Source organism: Haliotis rufescens, unplaced genomic scaffold (genome assembly GCF_023055435.1).
Source record: "Haliotis rufescens isolate VD_foot unplaced genomic scaffold, xgHalRufe1.0.p SCAF_2, whole genome shotgun sequence".
Classification (NCBI taxonomy): domain Eukaryota; kingdom Metazoa; phylum Mollusca; class Gastropoda; order Lepetellida; family Haliotidae; genus Haliotis; species Haliotis rufescens.
This window is the reverse complement of record NW_025963890.1, coordinates 18,710,532-18,728,233: the sequence shown is the minus strand read 5'-3', so window position 1 is coordinate 18,728,233 and position 17,702 is coordinate 18,710,532. Positions and strand designations below refer to the sequence as shown.

The following is a 17,702-nucleotide window of genomic DNA, read 5'->3' as shown; positions in this document are numbered from 1 at the left end:
GGGCGGACCACTGGGGCGTGGAGCAGAATGTCAGGGCATGGGGAGGAACACTGGGCACAGGGCAGAACATCAGGGCTTGGGGCGGAACACTGGGGTGTGGAGCAGAACATCAGGGCACGGGGCAGAACACTGGGGCATGGAGCAGAACATCAGGGCATGGGGCGGAATACTGGGCACAGAGCAGAACATCAGGTTATAGGGCGGAACACTGGGGCATGGAGCAGAACATCAGGGCATGGGGCGGAACACTGGGGTGTGGAGCAGAATGTCAGGGCATGGGGCGGAAGACTGGGCACAGAGCAGAATGTCAGGGCATGGGGTGGAACACTGGGCACAGAGCAGAACATCAGGGCATGGGGTGGAACACTGGGGCTAGAGCAGAATGTCAGGGCATGGGGCGGAACACTGGGCACAGAGCAGAATGTCAGGGCATGGGGCGGAACACTGGGCACAGAGCAGAATGTCAGGGCATGGGGCTGAACACTGGGGCATGGAGCAGAATGTCAGGGCATGGGGAGGAACACTGGGCACAGAGCAGAACATCAGGGCATGGGGTGGAACACTGGGGTGTGGAGCAGAACATCAGGGCATGGTGCGGAACACTTGGGCATGGAGCAGAATGTCAGGGCATGGAGCAGAACATCAGGGCATGAGGGGAAACAGTAGGTCCTTGAGGGGAACTTTAGAGCATGAAGTGAAACTTAACAATCTAAAGTGGAGTTGTAAACATGAGACACCAACTCTCATCACAAGATGAACATCTTCCAGTCTGCCTATTCACATTGTGTGACATTAAAATTTCATCATTAAAACATGACAAAGAAACATGTTGAAACACTCAGAAGCAAATTGAGCCACACTGAGACAAAGACAAGTCCCCCACCACTCTCCCAAAGACAGTATACAGCGATGAACTAAAAACTAAACACTCTACTGTCACAGATGTTAAAACCACCATTATTTTCCCCGAACCATTTATTCTACAGATTTTCCTTCATTATCTCCCCTGTCAATTAACCCCAAGTTCAGATCATTAACTGGTCCCCCTGGTCATGTGCAGTTTCGAAGATGTGTTGTGAAGGACATGCATGTTTTTGTCTCCAGGAATATGATGCTATCCCTGCCTGTTCTATCTAATCCTCAAACCTTGCAGATGTGCTCTCAAAATACAAGATGCTAGAGGCGGTGAAAGGTTAAGTATGATTTTTTTACATGGCTCATTTATAAACAAACCAGATGCTGAATGAATCAAAACTGAACCTGATAGAAACAAATGGGAGAGTTGAAGTGCTTCAGAAAATGAACGTGTTCCATTCAAAGAATGCACTGAGGAACTTTTTGTTCCTTTTTAAAGAAACGTTTAACTCAAAGATCAGAGATCAACAGTAACAATATTTGTCTAGCAGCTTCGTTCTGAATTTTATGGATCTGGGATATTTTACTGCTTGATTGCAAATGTGAAAAAAACACGTCTGTACATTAACAGAGGAAGAAAATATTTTTTAAATGTTTTAAGGAAAAATGCACCACAGATGTTATTTAACTACCAGACTATGCATTAAATGTTTTTCCACAAACAAATTTTGATTGATGTCACATAAGTTAATAACTAATCTTTGACATTTGGTTTTCCACATAATGAGAAAGATTATGTGTTTAATTTGCTGAGAAGTCAATAGAATTCTTGCAATTATGACATATGGTAGCCATAATCTTGAGGAACTCATTTTGACTTTTCCAAAAAGCTGGAATGGTACAAATTATCATGATTAGTGAATGAGTGGTTAGGTGATCATTACAGTTATCAGTCCAATGTCCACTGTGAATGGAAAAGGCAACCAGGTGGTCGATAGTGAGAGAGCATCGAATCATGGACACAAGGTTGCAATGATGCAGTACATGCTACCTTTGAGGGTCACAGTGATCATTAGAGGTATCCTAGTGGTTGACATCAATATCTGTGTCATCAGTACAGGACACACTGATACAGAACTACCATTGTGGGTCACAGTGATCATTTGAAATATCTTAGTGGTCGATAGCGAGAGCATCAACCCAAATCATGAGCACCAGGACACATACAAAACAGGCTACTTTTGATGGTTATTTACAGTGATCTCCACCAAGGACTATGATGTACACTTACAGACGTCCCATTAATCCTCCACTGAACTCGAGGAAGGGGAATCCCAGCTGCCACACACTCGAGCCTGATCAGTTTGCCCACAGGTTCTACTCTCTTGCCATGGAAAATGTTTGTTATCTCAACCGGAGCTGCAATGTAAAATGGAAAAACAAGAATTGGAAACATGTATTGAATATTTCCCTAAGTCCCTTCTTTTGTACCTCTGATGTCATTATTGTTCATTTTGTTCATTTACTGTTTAATGCCGCACTCCACAATATTCCAGTGATAAGACAGCAGTCTGTAAATAATTGTGACTGGACAAGACAATCCAGTGATTGACATCATGAGCATCGATCCACACAATTGGGATATGATGACATGCATCACCAAGTCAGCGATTCTGACCACCGATCCCGGTAGTCACCTCTTACAACAAGCGTCGTCACCTGTTACGGAAAACATGGGAATTCTTCCCTGGATCTTCACAGGTCTCTGATACTATTAAACATGACTTAGTTTTGTGTAGTTAGTGCTGTGATGATACACTTTGTTGCCACATGAGATATATCTTCATAGCAATAAGAAAACACAACATGATGAAAACTTGACATTTCTCTTGCATATTCCACCACAGAGATTTATCAAGGATTCCAAACGAAGTGTCCTTGTTTGGCAATTAGGAATAAGATGTTGTTATTTAGGTCCAAACTTAGATCTTTCCAAAGTTAGTATTTCCTCAACAGAGGTATTCAAACATAAAACTACATTCAATGCAATCATGAAGAAGTAAGCACAAAAGCCTCTTCCTCTACTTGTCCTGTCATATCACCTTGACCATGCCATCCCATTAGTATATACAATATAAAGTTCTATATTCACATGAATTTAAATTTCCCATTTGGGAATTGTTGCTGACATTTGCTGCAGACATCAGCCTCTCAACAGGTCTAGATACGTTCCTGCATCATCAATAGTATAAATATATTTAGTAGATTTGAGTTAATTAAATGGCTTGAGAAATCTTGTACCACATGTAGTAACAACAAAAGTCTCCTCTCCTATCTGCCTGGTAAATATATTCCAAGAAGCTGCTAAGAATCAACGATATTAAAGTGAGTGATTAGGGAGTTTCTGCTGGTTTGTGCAATATGCCCGGCATGTCCAGCATCAAGAATGGGCTTCACACATAGTACCCATGTGGGGAATCGAACCTGGGTTTCCACATGACTAGCGAACACTTTATCCACAAGGCTACGCCACCGCCCCTCACACTTTGTAAACACATAGGGAATCAAACCACTTCTTCTGCCTGATGAGTGACATTATTAAACAATTTAGCCCAAAAATATTCATTTGTAATAACATATCAGCAAATGAAAAAGTAATGCGATCAATGACAACCTGGACTGCCACACCTATCATGACTGACAGATTAGATTTGACTTGTCTGTCTGCCCATACTTGACTTAACTCACATACAGAGAGGAAGTAACAATAGAGAGTCAGGAATGTGTTTTGTTTAAAGCAGATTTAAACAGTATTTCAGTTATATCAATGTGTTTCAGCCTTATGTGGGAGGAAAGCCAAAAGTCTTGCAAGTCTTAGATCTGGATCACTTTGGTGAAACCCAGGAGCATAGGTGGTCTACTGATGGTGCTGACAAACCAAGAAATACAATCTGGGCAAATCTGGGATTCAAACCCATGACTCATAGTTTCTGGCACACCAAAGGGAAGCAACTCTGCACAGTGAGGTGAGGCATCTAAGACCACAGATGAATACGGGAAACTAGACTGACTAATGTCCCAGAAATAAAGTTATCTTATTAAAAACTATATATCTACAAACTAGAAAAAAATAAACTCCTAATGGAGCCCAGAACAATCCTTAATTTCAGCCTTGACCTGAGGCAATCTAGACTTGCCAAATCATTCTAGACTTGAGTTGGACTCCTTATTTAATGTATTCTCTAGGGTCTGGGAAACAGACAACAGGGAACCCAGTGAGGAATCACAAAACTCAGGGAAATCTGAACAGTCCAAGGGAGATAACTCTACTTACCGTGAACAGTGAGATGGACGGTTTCTGACACCACGTATGTCCCCAAGGCAGGTTGTGAGGCCTTGCAGTGATACCGTCCTCTGTCAACAACCATGACCTTGAAGAAACGTAACGTTCCAGACTGACGAGCAATGTTGTAGTTCGAGGTTTCAGGAATCATTTCCCTTTCGTTGTGATACCATTTTACTTTGATAGGCAGTTGGCCTCTTGCTTTACAGTGCATTTCGAGCCGAACGCCTTTCAGCACTGTCTCATTCTTTGGAGGTCTAGATATTCGTAGACCTGGAAGAAGAGGAAGAGTCGTTAGGCTACAGTTTGATGAAGTTCCTAGGCACAGAAGCTCTCTTGAATAGATATAATCAATGAAAATAAAAATTAATACATAAACATATTATTAATTATCTGAAATGGGAATAGACAATTATAGCATTTACGGCTTTGCCAAAAATGGCAGCCATCTTGGGTAACATGGTCATGTGAAAAAATAAAACATAAAATAAAGGAACATCATCCCTGACATCATCACTGAACAGCGTCACTGAACATATGGCCTATTCAGAGTGATTCAATAATTCAAACATTTCCATTGCAAAGAATTAAATTGCAACATTACATTTCTATTACTCTACATTCATTACTCAACCATTAATATACATTGTATGTCAAAATGAATTCTATACAGATCAAAATAATTAATGCTATCCACTTGGAATACCATTAAAGGTCTTATATTTTATGAATGCTTCATTGAATATTTCAATAAACATTTTTCTTGTTTTTGTTCAGCGCTTTCAAGATGATGTTTGTGTGCAGAACAATGTCAAGGTTAGCTAACACTCATGAAGAACATTTTGGAATACTTGAAAATCATTTGTCCTTGTTTTGTTAAAATCATTTGTTCCAAAGAAAACTGTCGAACATTTACATCGACATTTTTCAAATGTGACATATGGCAAAAATAAGCTAAAAATATGAGCAAAAGAATATATTCCCCACAAACATTGTCAGCATAGACTTTCTCCTAAACTTTTAATGTCCCACTTGTATTTATACCACAAGAACATTTTTTGAAGGAAGTAAGATTTCCTAAATCATTTCATATATATATTTTTCACATCAATCAGATCACAAGTCAGGTTTAGACTACACCTATGAAGTGTTTCCGTGTGCTGGTAATAACCATTTTGTGCTGAGTAAAATAATAACTTAGTCTGAGAAATTAACAAAGAATAGCTTTTCAAATAAAATATTGTGGGAAAATCACCCCAAATGATAAGTTCAGGGAACATGTACACTGATTTATGGAAAAATACAACAGTTAATGTTAAGAAGTACTATTTTTCATCCTTAGGGAGGTAAAACAAAACAGGCAAGTAAAATAAACTTTTGGATGAATATAGTGCCATGCTAACCCGCCTGTCCCCACAACTGATCAAGAAAATGAACAATATTTTTTTAATTGAATTGTTCCATCAGAGTTGGTCTCTGGTTCCATGTTAATGAATTGAAATTTCATATTTTACACCATCAGTAAAATAAATTGACAATGATGTTAAAGTTATTTTACAGGCGCTTCAAAATGTTCCAGCACTGAAACTATTACATTTCTAAATGTTTCATAAAATATTGGTATTGTATTTCAAATCTGAAAACTTTAATAAAGTTTCTAATACATGGGGTAACAAATACACATTCTCCTGGAAATGGAAATCACAAATTCATTTACAAACATTCATCCTGGCCCATTTACCATTTCTACAGACGTCATGAAGCGAGACACAAATGAAGGGAGACAACTCTTACATGCCAAACTGCATGAGGGCAATACGTGCAAAACACCTGATTGTTACCTCTTTGTACTGGTGTTTGAAAGAAAGCTGACAATTCAATTGTCGTATGTTATTCTTATTTACCATGTTTACATATGTTGGCCCATAGAGTATGTAATACATTATGAGCAGATGGACACAAGGGCTATACGCTCCTTAGATATAGTAAACACTGCATACCATGTTAGTACAGAAGTCCCCTATATTGACGACTATGCTTGTCATAAGAGGCGCCGAACAGGATTGGGTGGTCAGACTTGCTGACTTGGTTGATGCATATCATTGTATCCCAATTGCGTGGATCAATGATCATGATATCAATCACTTGATTGTCTGGTCCCGACTCGGATATTTACAGAAAGATGTCATATTGCTGAAATATTGCAGCGATAAACAAGTACCAAACAAACAATATATTTGCAAAATGAGTGAGGGATTAAGGTTTTATATATAGATAGGTGCCGAGTCCATCCAGAGTCTGATTTATATACACTTGTACTGATGGTATGGACATTAAGCCATAATAAATTAATTATTTGATTTTCATCCTTGCCTCCCTCACTACCAAACAACTAAGATAAAAATCACTGTTTTCCCTTCTTTCTTTACTTGATGAAACACACCACATGGTAGTCCTACCAAACATGCTTGCTTGCGATCTCATCTGTCAACAGTCTGTTTGTTTGTTTGCTGCTTAATGCATTACTCTGTAAATAATCAAGTCTGGACCAGACAATCCAATTATTGACATCGTGAGCATCAAATTGCCACCAATCCACGCAATTGGGATACGATGACATGCATAAACCAAGTCAGCGACCCAGACCACCCAATCCTGTTTGTCGCCACTTACGACAAGCATAGGCACCTTTTACGGCAAGCATGGGTTGCTGAAGACCTATTCTACCCTGAATCTTCACTGTCCTGTTATCGGTAAATAAACATAAATGCCTTGTTCAAATACAAAAAAAAACCATCACATATAAAATGCTTCCATAGTTTGATGCCAATGCCTCTATTGGTTTTTGTTGTTGTTTAACGCCGCACCCAGCAATATTCCAGCTATATCATGTATATGGCCGCAGTCTGTAAATAATCACTTCTGGATCAGACAATCCAGTGATTGACATCATGAGCATCGCTCAATGCAATTGAGACACAAAGACAACCAAGTCAGAGAGCCCGACCATCCGATCCCATTAGTCGCCGCTAATGACAAGCAGGGGCTGTTGAAGACCAATTCTAACCTTGCTCTTCCAGGGGAGAAAATGCTGGTACCATGGCTGGTTAAAATATTCATTGGTAACATTTGCTGTTTATAGTATTGATAGATATAATAAAATCACTGGTAATCACTTTCTTTCCCAGGATTTTTTTATCATAACACACATTGTTTGTAGAGACAATAACCGGTACATATCCTTTCGGAAAACATTTAGAATCTTATGAACAATGTATTTTAACTTTGATTTTTTTTATGAGACTGATGTGATGCACTTCTTAACAAGTTAATATGATATTATCTAAAACAGACATGTTTACTGAATGGCAAGTGTTGATCATATGCATCTACTTTTGTTCCTACAGACCTGTCAATAACAAATCAAGAACTATATCTGTACAAAAACACCTAAATGGGACCAGTTACAAATTCTAGTTTCCTACATATATAAATAATAACCATAATAATGGTTTGTGTTCTATCCTTATAACAGCAAGTCTAAGGATGCCACTCTTTTATTATGACAGCTTGTTCTAACTATTTCTATAATCCCGGAATTATGATTTAAACTAATAATCACTGCCTTAGAGACTTGTGCAAGTCTATTGTAGTAGCAGCGCTGTAAATATGTACTTATCAATGCATTTTTTAAAGTATATATATGGAAAATAACATTTAAATAAAGTCAGCATTGTGTTTATTAATAAATGTTTAAATGTTTTAAAATTTGAAACATTTTATAACAGATTATTAAAAAGAATTGTTATAACATTTACATTAAACATATGAATCCTAATTTATAGTTACTATAACTAAGCGTTAAGAAAACTACTAAGTCACATTTCATCCTTGACAAAAACTAAGTGAGTAGGTCAGCTAAAACTATCCACACAGCTGATCAGTATTCCAAAACCTATCAAGTAACCCTTGAAAAATACCAGAGAAATGTACAACTTATGTGAAATGTACAACTTTAATATGTGAAATGTACAACTTATGTGAAATGTACAACTAATGTGAAATGTACAAATAATGTGAAATGTACAACTTATGTGAAATGTACAACTTATGTGAAATGTACAACTTATGTGAAATGCACAACTTATGTGAAATGTACAACTTATGTGAAATGTACAACTTATGTGAAATGACAACTTATGTGAAATGTACAACTAATGTGAAATGTACCACTAATGTGTAATGTACAACTTATGAGAAATGTACAACTTATGTGAAATGCACAACTTATGAGAAATGTACAACTTATGAGAAATGTACAACTTATGTGAAATGCACAACTTATGTGAAATGTACAACTTATGTGTAATGTACCACTAATGTGTAATGTACAACTTATGAGAATTGTACAACTAATCACCTGTCAGCAACAAGTGTCCACATATCTTTCAGCAATGTGGTTTTTGAGAAGATCCCCAGACTGCCCTGCTTATCTTGTTTGAAGCATTTGGAGATGACCCCTGACCTGAAAGGTTATCAGCCGTGACCCGGTTTGCTCTGGGTGGTATAAATTCACACACTCATCTCACAGACCCATGTAGACTCATGACATGGGTGCAGGTCCTGTCTGTCCTTTCTGGATGTTTCACAATGCTTGATTACATACAGAATATTTAATTTTTTTAAAAAGCTCATTTCATGAGACAGGAACAATGAATAAATTCTAAACAAGGTTCACTTGAAAGGATTCTTGGCATAGTTCTTAGTGACTGTCTATGGCTGCGCCTCATTAAAGCAAAAATCAAATCTATTGGCAATCTAATTCATTTATTACCATGAATATATATTTGTCCAAACTGTTATCTTTAGGGATGAAAAAAAAACCCAACTGCAAATGAATAAGACTTGTTTGGGAGTACTGCATTAATATCCAAAATTTAGACAGAGCTTCACTCTTTGAACTCATTGCAGAGAATTGAACCCTTGTCATCCAGACAAGCAACCACCTCAACCAATGAGCCACCCCACCAACCTTAGGAGATAGAGCCACAAACAAATGTGCTGTGTTTTATGCCACTTTTAACAGTCTCGGTCATATGAGTGATTTTGGTTTACGCCGCTTTTAGCAATATTCCAGTAATATCACGGCGGGGGACACCAGAAATGGGCATCACACATTGTACCCATGTCAGGAATCGTACCCGGGTCTTCGGCGTGACGAGCGAACGCTTTAACCACTAAGCTACCCGACCACCCCCATCAGTCATATGAAGGCTTGTCAATAATATGGTGTATCTTCAGGCTTTCCTCACACATTTAGCTCAGTCATATGAAGGCTTGTAAGCTAAATGTGTGAGGAAAGCCTGAAGATACACCATATCTTGTTGTAGAAAACACCCTCCAGCAGCAGGGTACAAATTCCATACTACAACTATAACACATTTAACATAACTCAACATAGTAGAACTTACATACCAGCACACAGTAGATAATGTGGGATTAATAACAGTATTATCATGATTATAAGAATACTGTAGCAATAATATATGTGTTAATGGAGGATGATCTTCAAGACACAAACATACCAAAATAATTTTAGAAACACTTTTGGCAGTGACATGGCTAGGATTAACATTTATTAATGATTAAGTATTCCCGCCCCAGATAAATGACTTTGTCATTAATGTTGCTAAGATTTGTTTTCTGCAGCAGCAATTTTCTTTCAGAAAGGTGGAGGGGACAGTGCAGAATAAAATAAATTTCATCTTCTACTTCATTTTTGTTGCAGAGGTGACAGAATCTTTGCACAGCAGGTGTGATGTGTCTGCCTCCTTCAATGTAGACATTCTTATAGCTCTGATGAAACCCAGGGGCACTGGTACTGTGCACACAAGTGTCTTCCTCCTTCAATGTAGACATTCTTATACCTCTGATGTAACCCAGGGGCACTGGTACTGTGCACACAAGTGTCTTCCTCCTTCAATGTAGACATTCTTATACCTCTGATGTAACCAGGGGCACTGGTATTGTGCACACAAGTGTCTTCCTCCTTCAATGTAGACATTCTTATACCTCTGATGTAACCCAGGGGCACTGGTACTGTGCACACAAGTGTCTTCCTCCTTCAATGTAGACATTCTTATACCTCTGATGTAACCCAGGGGCACTGGTACTGTGCACACAAGTGTCTTCCTCCTTCAATGTAGACATTCTTATACCTCTGATGTAACCCAGGGGCACTGGTACTGTGCACAAAAGTGTCTGCCTCCTTCCATGTAGACATTCTTATACCTCTGATGAAACCCAGGAGCACTGGTACTGTGCACACAAACCAATGATCAATATCAGGGCAAATATGAGATTTATTGAAGATATGACACCTGTTACCTACAGTTAGATCTGCAGCCATCAAAACTGATATATTCATCACCTACTCTGACTATATTTATTGCCGTGTGAGGCAAAAGACAGCTGTATTTGTGGAATACTCCACTGACAGTATATCCGGCAGTCAGTATTTGATACTGTATTTTTAGAGATGTATTTGGTAATATATTGCAAAGTATTGTAATCCCAACATCAAATAGTGCACGAATCATGACTATTCGGAACATCAAAATGTGTCATTATTACTGTATTTCAAACCATTTTGTTCTACATGATGAGTGAGTGAGTGAATATGGTTTTGTGCCGCTTTTAGCAATACTCCTGCAATATCATGGCATTGGACACCAGAAATGGGCTTCACACATTGTACCCATGTCGGGAATCCAACAAGGGTCTTCGGCGTGAGGAGCAAAAGCTACTAGGCTACCCGACCGCCCCTCTACATGATGAAGACACCTTGTTATCAGCTTCAACTACTATACAAAAAATATTATCAGTGACACAATAGCACTACTTGACCACTTGGTCAATATGTGTGCGTAGCAGGGCATGGGGTCATCCTACAGATGACATCATTATCACTTAAGCTCTTTGGTCATGTGGACAAGGCGTCCAATCTCAGACCAGAAGGTCCAGGGTTCGAATCCCACACATGACAGGAATTACAGTATTCAGAAATGTTACGGCCGTCATATGTGCCAAGTTCCATGACGATACCCCTCCTATAGTTTAGTCAACTGAATCTAAAACGAAGATCTTTAACATACCCTCCATCAACTCCACCGCCAGCGATAACAAGCAAGCTAAAACATTTCACTTGTTCATCAGCGTGTGTAATGGGGTGTGACGACTGACAAAGACGGATTGCATGAAGGTCACTGTCAAACGTGACATGCACCATTACTTATGTTCAAACATATATACCCAACAAGTATGAAATGTGACCTGGCTATGCTATTTTCAGCCCATATGAAATTGAAGCTGAGTTGAAAGTATGAATTAGACAGCAGAAAGATCAATGTAACTTTTAAGAGTACGCACAACCACTTAAAGTTTAAGTCTACGCACAACCACTTGAAAGTTGTCACTAAACCAACAGATCATAGTATTTTCATTTGATGTATATAGAGAGAGGATGGAACACAACATGTTTCTTATAAAGAGTTAAATATAATCTTTGAAAAGTATAAATGTACCAAACTGACTAATTGAAAAATAAACTGCTGTGATATACATGATATAGCCAGGATGTTGCTGACTACAGCATAAAACAAAATTCACTCACAAACTTCAGACTAGACATGAAACGTCCAATAAACACCAGACTAGACATGAAACGTCCGATAAACATCAGACTAGACATGAAACATCCAATAAACATCAGACTAGACATGAAACGTCCGATAAACATCAGACTAGATATGAAACGTCCAATAAACATCAGACTAGATATGAAACGTCCAATAAACATCAGACTAGATATGAAACATCCAATAAACATCAGACTAGATATGAAACATCCAATAAACATCAGACAAGACATGAAACGTCCAATAAACATCAGACTAGATATGAAACATCCAATAAACATCAGACTAGACATGAAACATCCAATAAACATCAGACTAGACATGAAACGTCCGATAAACATCAGACTAGATATGAAACGTCCAATAAACATCAGACTAGATATGAAACGTCCAATAAACATCAGACTAGATATGAAACATCCAATAAACATCAGACTAGACATGAAACGTCCAATAAACATGATAAACATCAGACGAGATATGAAACATCCAATAAACATCAGACTAGACATGAAACGTCCAATAAACATCGGATTAGACATGAAACGTCCAATAAACATGATAAACATCAGACGAGACATGAAACATCCAATAAACATCAGATTAGACATAAAACATCAAATAAACATCAGACGAGACATGAAACGTCCAATAAACATTGGATTAGACATGAAACATCCAATAAACATCGGATTAGACATGAAACGTCCAATAAACAACATGCACCAAATAAGTTTTACTTGTGCAGGATATTTGGTGAAGCAACTTGGCAGGATTTTTGTGACTACATGTAATTATGTGATTTACAGATTTTCTTTGGGGTCCATGTTACCATGGTTACCTATTTCTTTATTTGGCCTCACTGCCGTATCCAGACCATTTTAGCGAAGGAACATTATTGTCATCTCACGTAACATGGTATTAATGTGTTTCAGGATTTTTCAGCTGTTAAATGGCAGTAGACAGCTGATGTAAAGAATCAATCAATCAATCAATCAATCAATCACATCAATTATGCACACATGATTTTTTTAAAGTATAACATCACCACCAATAAAAAATTTAATCCATTACAGTTTTTAGAATTCAAATTTTTCCCAAACATGTGATGGACATCTTGATACTAAACTGAAAGAAACACTCGGTTTCCGATTAATGAACTCAAAGGCAGCTGTTTCAACAGTTCACAAGTTTAATATGTCGAGATGGTTTTAAGTTTTGATATATGACCTGTGTGAAGAAACAGGTGGTGTCATCCCCAACCGTGCTATCACTGTGTGGGGGTGGAGTGGGGGTGTCCTTCCACTGCTATCAATGGCTGTGTGGGGGTGGGAACAGGCACATGGCTCCAAGGCCCTATCAAGTCAATAGCTGGGACTAAGGCACTTTAGTTTGATTGCTTGGTGTACATGGTGTAGGGGGCCACCAACCCTAAAAGTCAGGAATGTGGAAAATATTAAAATTTCTGTTTATGAATAGAAAATCACAAATTGTTTCCCTGCCTCACTGAAACTAGTGGTATAAGCTGAATGACCCATAATTGTTTGCTCACATACTTCATAGCTTCCCCGTTAGCCCAAACACTGCGTGGCTTTGTCATCATGTAAACACCTTAAAGTTTTTAACATTCCTTTTACACCTCACAAAAATACTAAAAGGTAAATAGAATTATTTTTTTCTCATCCTACCAACCCTATATAACAAAAACACATTTTGGGTCGCATGTGAAACAATGGCTCAGCCAGGTCACCTGAAACACAAGTATTTTTTTTTCATCCAAAGTTTTCTAGAGATATTGCAGGCAGAATTTGTATGCTAAAAATCCTAACTGTTGACTGGTGTGTTGAAGTCTATTGTCAACAGTTTTGGAATAGTAGTGCTGATCAGCAAAAAGAGTTGAAAGGTCAGTTTCACTGGTCATCAATTTGTTTTGTTCACCTGTGATTGTTGTCATGACTGACTATATATATTTACTTCATCAAGTAAAGAAACAAGACAATGGTTTTCTCTAAGCATAGAGAACTGACTGACTCAAAATAACATGTAATCATGTTTGTTTGTTGTTTAACGCCACACTCGGCAATATTCCAGCTATATGACAGCGATCTGTAAATAATCAAGACAGTCCAGTGATCGATAGCAGGAGCATCGATCTACACAATTGGGATACAATGACAAGTCAGCAAGGCTGACCACCTGATCCTGTTAGTCACCTCTTAAGAGAAGCATAGTCGCCTTTAACAGCAAGCATGGGTTGCTGAACTCCTATTGTCTACATGGTTCTTTGTTGGTCTAATCATGTTTCTAAATACAAATAAAGATGAATATTTGGTAGAACTTGTATGGCATTTTGACATATCCGTATTTATCTAAATATCTGTATGATAGATACCCAGGCCGTTATTAATTTCATGCAAGTCGTTGACCTGGCATCTATTACAGATCCCGATCCAATCTGTTTAATGCTGGCAACTCACTACCTTACCAAATCCCACACTCAAGAGTCATACAAAGGTACATATGTAGGAAAAGGATATTATTACATGAAGGATTAATTAGTACATGCCATAAGTTAATGTGACAGGGATCAGTAATTTCATCAACTGATGATCCCGGCTTCTATGTTTTTGACAGAGCCTGTGACCCTGTGTCCAATAGAGGAAATATAATACTGTATTCGATGTAATAAGCGCCCCGCTCTAATAAGCGACCATGGCGATATTTGCTAATATATTTGCTAGTGAACAATCCCAAATAGAACCCCTTCCGATTGATCAATGTACACAAGACTTATTGATTCGTGTATAATACTCACTCGTGTGTTATATGCACCCTTAAATATGGGCAATTAAATTCTGGAAAATATATCTGTCGTGTATGATACGTACATACTTTTCTTTTGTATCATTTTAGGCTGTCAGCATTAACTACTGTACGAAATTTTTCAACTCTGTTTTTGTTCTCACCAAAATTATATTCTAATAAGAGCCCACTATTTCCAATTTTGAGAGCGCCCCAGACGCTTAATACATTGAATACGGTATTATCACTTTATGTATACTACCATACTTTGTAAACACATTTTACTGATGGGTTTCTGTTTAATTTAAGTAGTATTTATTGATTAATTGTCTCAGTTCTAATGAGCAAAAATAAATTTTGAAAAGATTTTAGATTATTTATAATCTTAACATATTAAAAATAAGTATTTGTTATAAAAAATCCAATCCAAACTGACCCCTGTTATGGTCCTGAGGGTAACCACATTAATTGTTACAATTCTCCACCGTAAATCAATCAAACTAGTATCATGCTTATTGGATTCAAACTGTTTTGGTTTAATAAAGTTCCAAATTCAAAATCACGTTCCTATTTTCAATGTTGACAATCAAACATTATGTCAATTTCATTTCCCAGCGACCACATCAGAAGGGTCATAAATAAACATGAGCCCTGATATTGACAACCCGAGAAAAGTACATGTCACATGGACAATGGCCCATAGCACCCTGTGCTGTAGAGCCACCTAACACACACCTTGAAAGTGCTTGTCTATTACCATGTCTATTTCAACAATAGATGAGAGGCTAAATGCCTCCTACATAGAGAAGCCACAAGCCTGAGATGCTTGTCATATCACACTGGCTAATGTCAATACAACCAAATTTACATGCTCTTTTATTATGACAGTCAATGTCTTGTTACTTAAAGAGATACTCCTATTCTCTTGAGTCTTGAATATTTCATGATGGACAGGTATGCTGTGTCATTAGATGTTTCGCCCATGTTTTTGTATAGTGTAGAGGGATGTTTGCATATTTGTAATGACGGGAATTCAGACAGGCAAACAAAGAGCATTGCCGTGTGGGTGGGGATCAGGGCTCTGAGGCGATGGACTCAAGGGTCTGGCTGTGTGGGTGGGAATCAGGACTCCAGGGTCTTGCTGTGTGGGTGGGGATCAGGACTCCAGGGTCTTGCTGTGTGGGTGGGGATCAGGACTCCAGGGTCTTGCTGTGTGGGTGGGGATCAGGACTCCAGGGTCTTGCTGTGTGGGTGGGGATCAGGACTCCAGGGTCTTGCTGTGTGGGTGGGGATCAGGACTCGTGGGGTTCAGGACTCCAGGGTCTTGCTCTGTTGGTGGGGATCAGGACTCCAGGGTCTTGCTGTGTGGGTGGGTATCAGGACTCCAGGGTCTTGCTGTGTGGGTGGGGATCAGGGCTCTGAGGATATGGACTCACCATGCTCACGGGTCTGGCTTTGTGGGTGGGAATCAGGACTCCAGGGTCTTGCTGTGTGGGTGGGGATCAGGACTCCGGGGTCTTGCTGTGTGGGTGGGGATCAGGACTCCAGGGTCTTGCTGTGTGGGTGGGGATCAGGACTCCAGGGTCTTGCTGTGTGGGTGGGGATCAGGACTCCAGGGTCTTGCTGTGTGGGTGGGGATCAGGACTCCAGGGTCTTGCTGTGTGGGTGGGAATCAGGGCTCCAGAGTCTGGGTGTTTGGGTGAGCTTAAGGTTAAGTGGAGTTGATAGAGTAGGTTCCCGTCATTTGATAATCATGTTAACATGGTTAACGGATTGGGTGGTCAGCCCAGGTAACTTGATAGATTGTGTGTCATCATAGAACAACGACATGGATCACTGCTAATGATATTAATCACTGTTTTATCACTCGACTATTCACAGGCCGCCATCATATAGCTTGAAGACTGCAGACTGCAGCATTAATTAACAAAGGTGAGAATAGCTTACAAGAATGGGCTTGGTACCAGTGTTAGTAGTCGAGAGAACAAGTGAGTTGGGCTTAATGCACACTGAACATTATTTTAGTGGTGCAGAGTGGTGCAGAGTGGTGCAGAGTGATGCAGAGTGGTGCAGAGTGAAGCAGAGTGATGCAGAATGATGCAGAATGGTGCAGAGTGGTGCAGAATGATGCAGAGTGGTGCAGAGTGATGCAGAGTGGTGCAGAGTGATGCAGAGTGATGCAAAGTGGTGCAGAGTGATGCAGAGTGATGCAGTGTGGTGCGGAGTGGTGCAGAGTGATGCAGAGTGATGCGGAGTGGTGCGGAGTGATGTGGAGTGGTGCAGAGTGGTGCGGAGTGATGTGGAGTGGTGCAGAGTGGTGCGGAGTGGTGTAGAGTGATGCAGAGTGATGCAGAGTGATGCAGAGTGATGCGGAGTGGTGCGGAGTGGTGCAGAGTGATGCGGAGTGGTGCAGAGTGGTGTAGAGTGATGCAGAGTGATGCAGAGTGATTCAGGCAAAGATATAAATTTACAAATTCAGTTAAACCCACAAGACGGTATAGTGCTGACAGACCAAGAATCATAAATGGGGAAAATCTGGGCTTTGAATTCTTGCGCAGCAAATCCTCGTACCACAAAGGGACACAACTCTAACACAGTAGTGCATGAACTCACAAGGGTTATTGGGTTATGAATTCTATATGCTTGTGTCACAGATTAGGTCAAGATGAGTCAGGAATGCGTGAAACACACAAAAGAAATATTTTTTCTTAACCCTAAGGCAATGATAAATTTTGATATATGTACTAAAAACAACCCAACTAAACAGAGAAAGTTAAATTTATGGCAGCAGATGCCACACAAATCACTGGGACAAAAAAACAACTTGACACCGAAAGTAGACATTAATTCTATATGCCACACGTAAATCATGTCTCTGTTAAATTAATTCACATTCATCATTTTCATATATTCATGAAACCTCAGAGCAGATTAAAGAAAAGGGTCATTGACCTGAAGCTCTGTCCAGGCACACAGACAATGGCCGAGTAAGCCTTTGAAAACCC

General features: G+C 39.2%; 1 protein-coding gene across 1 annotated transcript in view; it reads right to left on the bottom strand.

The window, feature by feature from the left end:
• Positions 1-17,702, bottom strand: part of LOC124138799 (tyrosine-protein kinase transmembrane receptor Ror2-like) — a 104,624-nt gene that overhangs the window by 57,184 nt on the left and 29,738 nt on the right. The window contains exons 2-3 of the mRNA XM_046505669.2: positions 4,190-4,471; positions 2,147-2,274 (exon numbers count right to left, since the gene is read on the bottom strand). Of these exons, the coding sequence (XP_046361625.2) occupies positions 2,147-2,274; positions 4,190-4,471 (410 nt within the window). The remainder of the gene's footprint in view (positions 1-2,146; positions 2,275-4,189; positions 4,472-17,702) is intronic.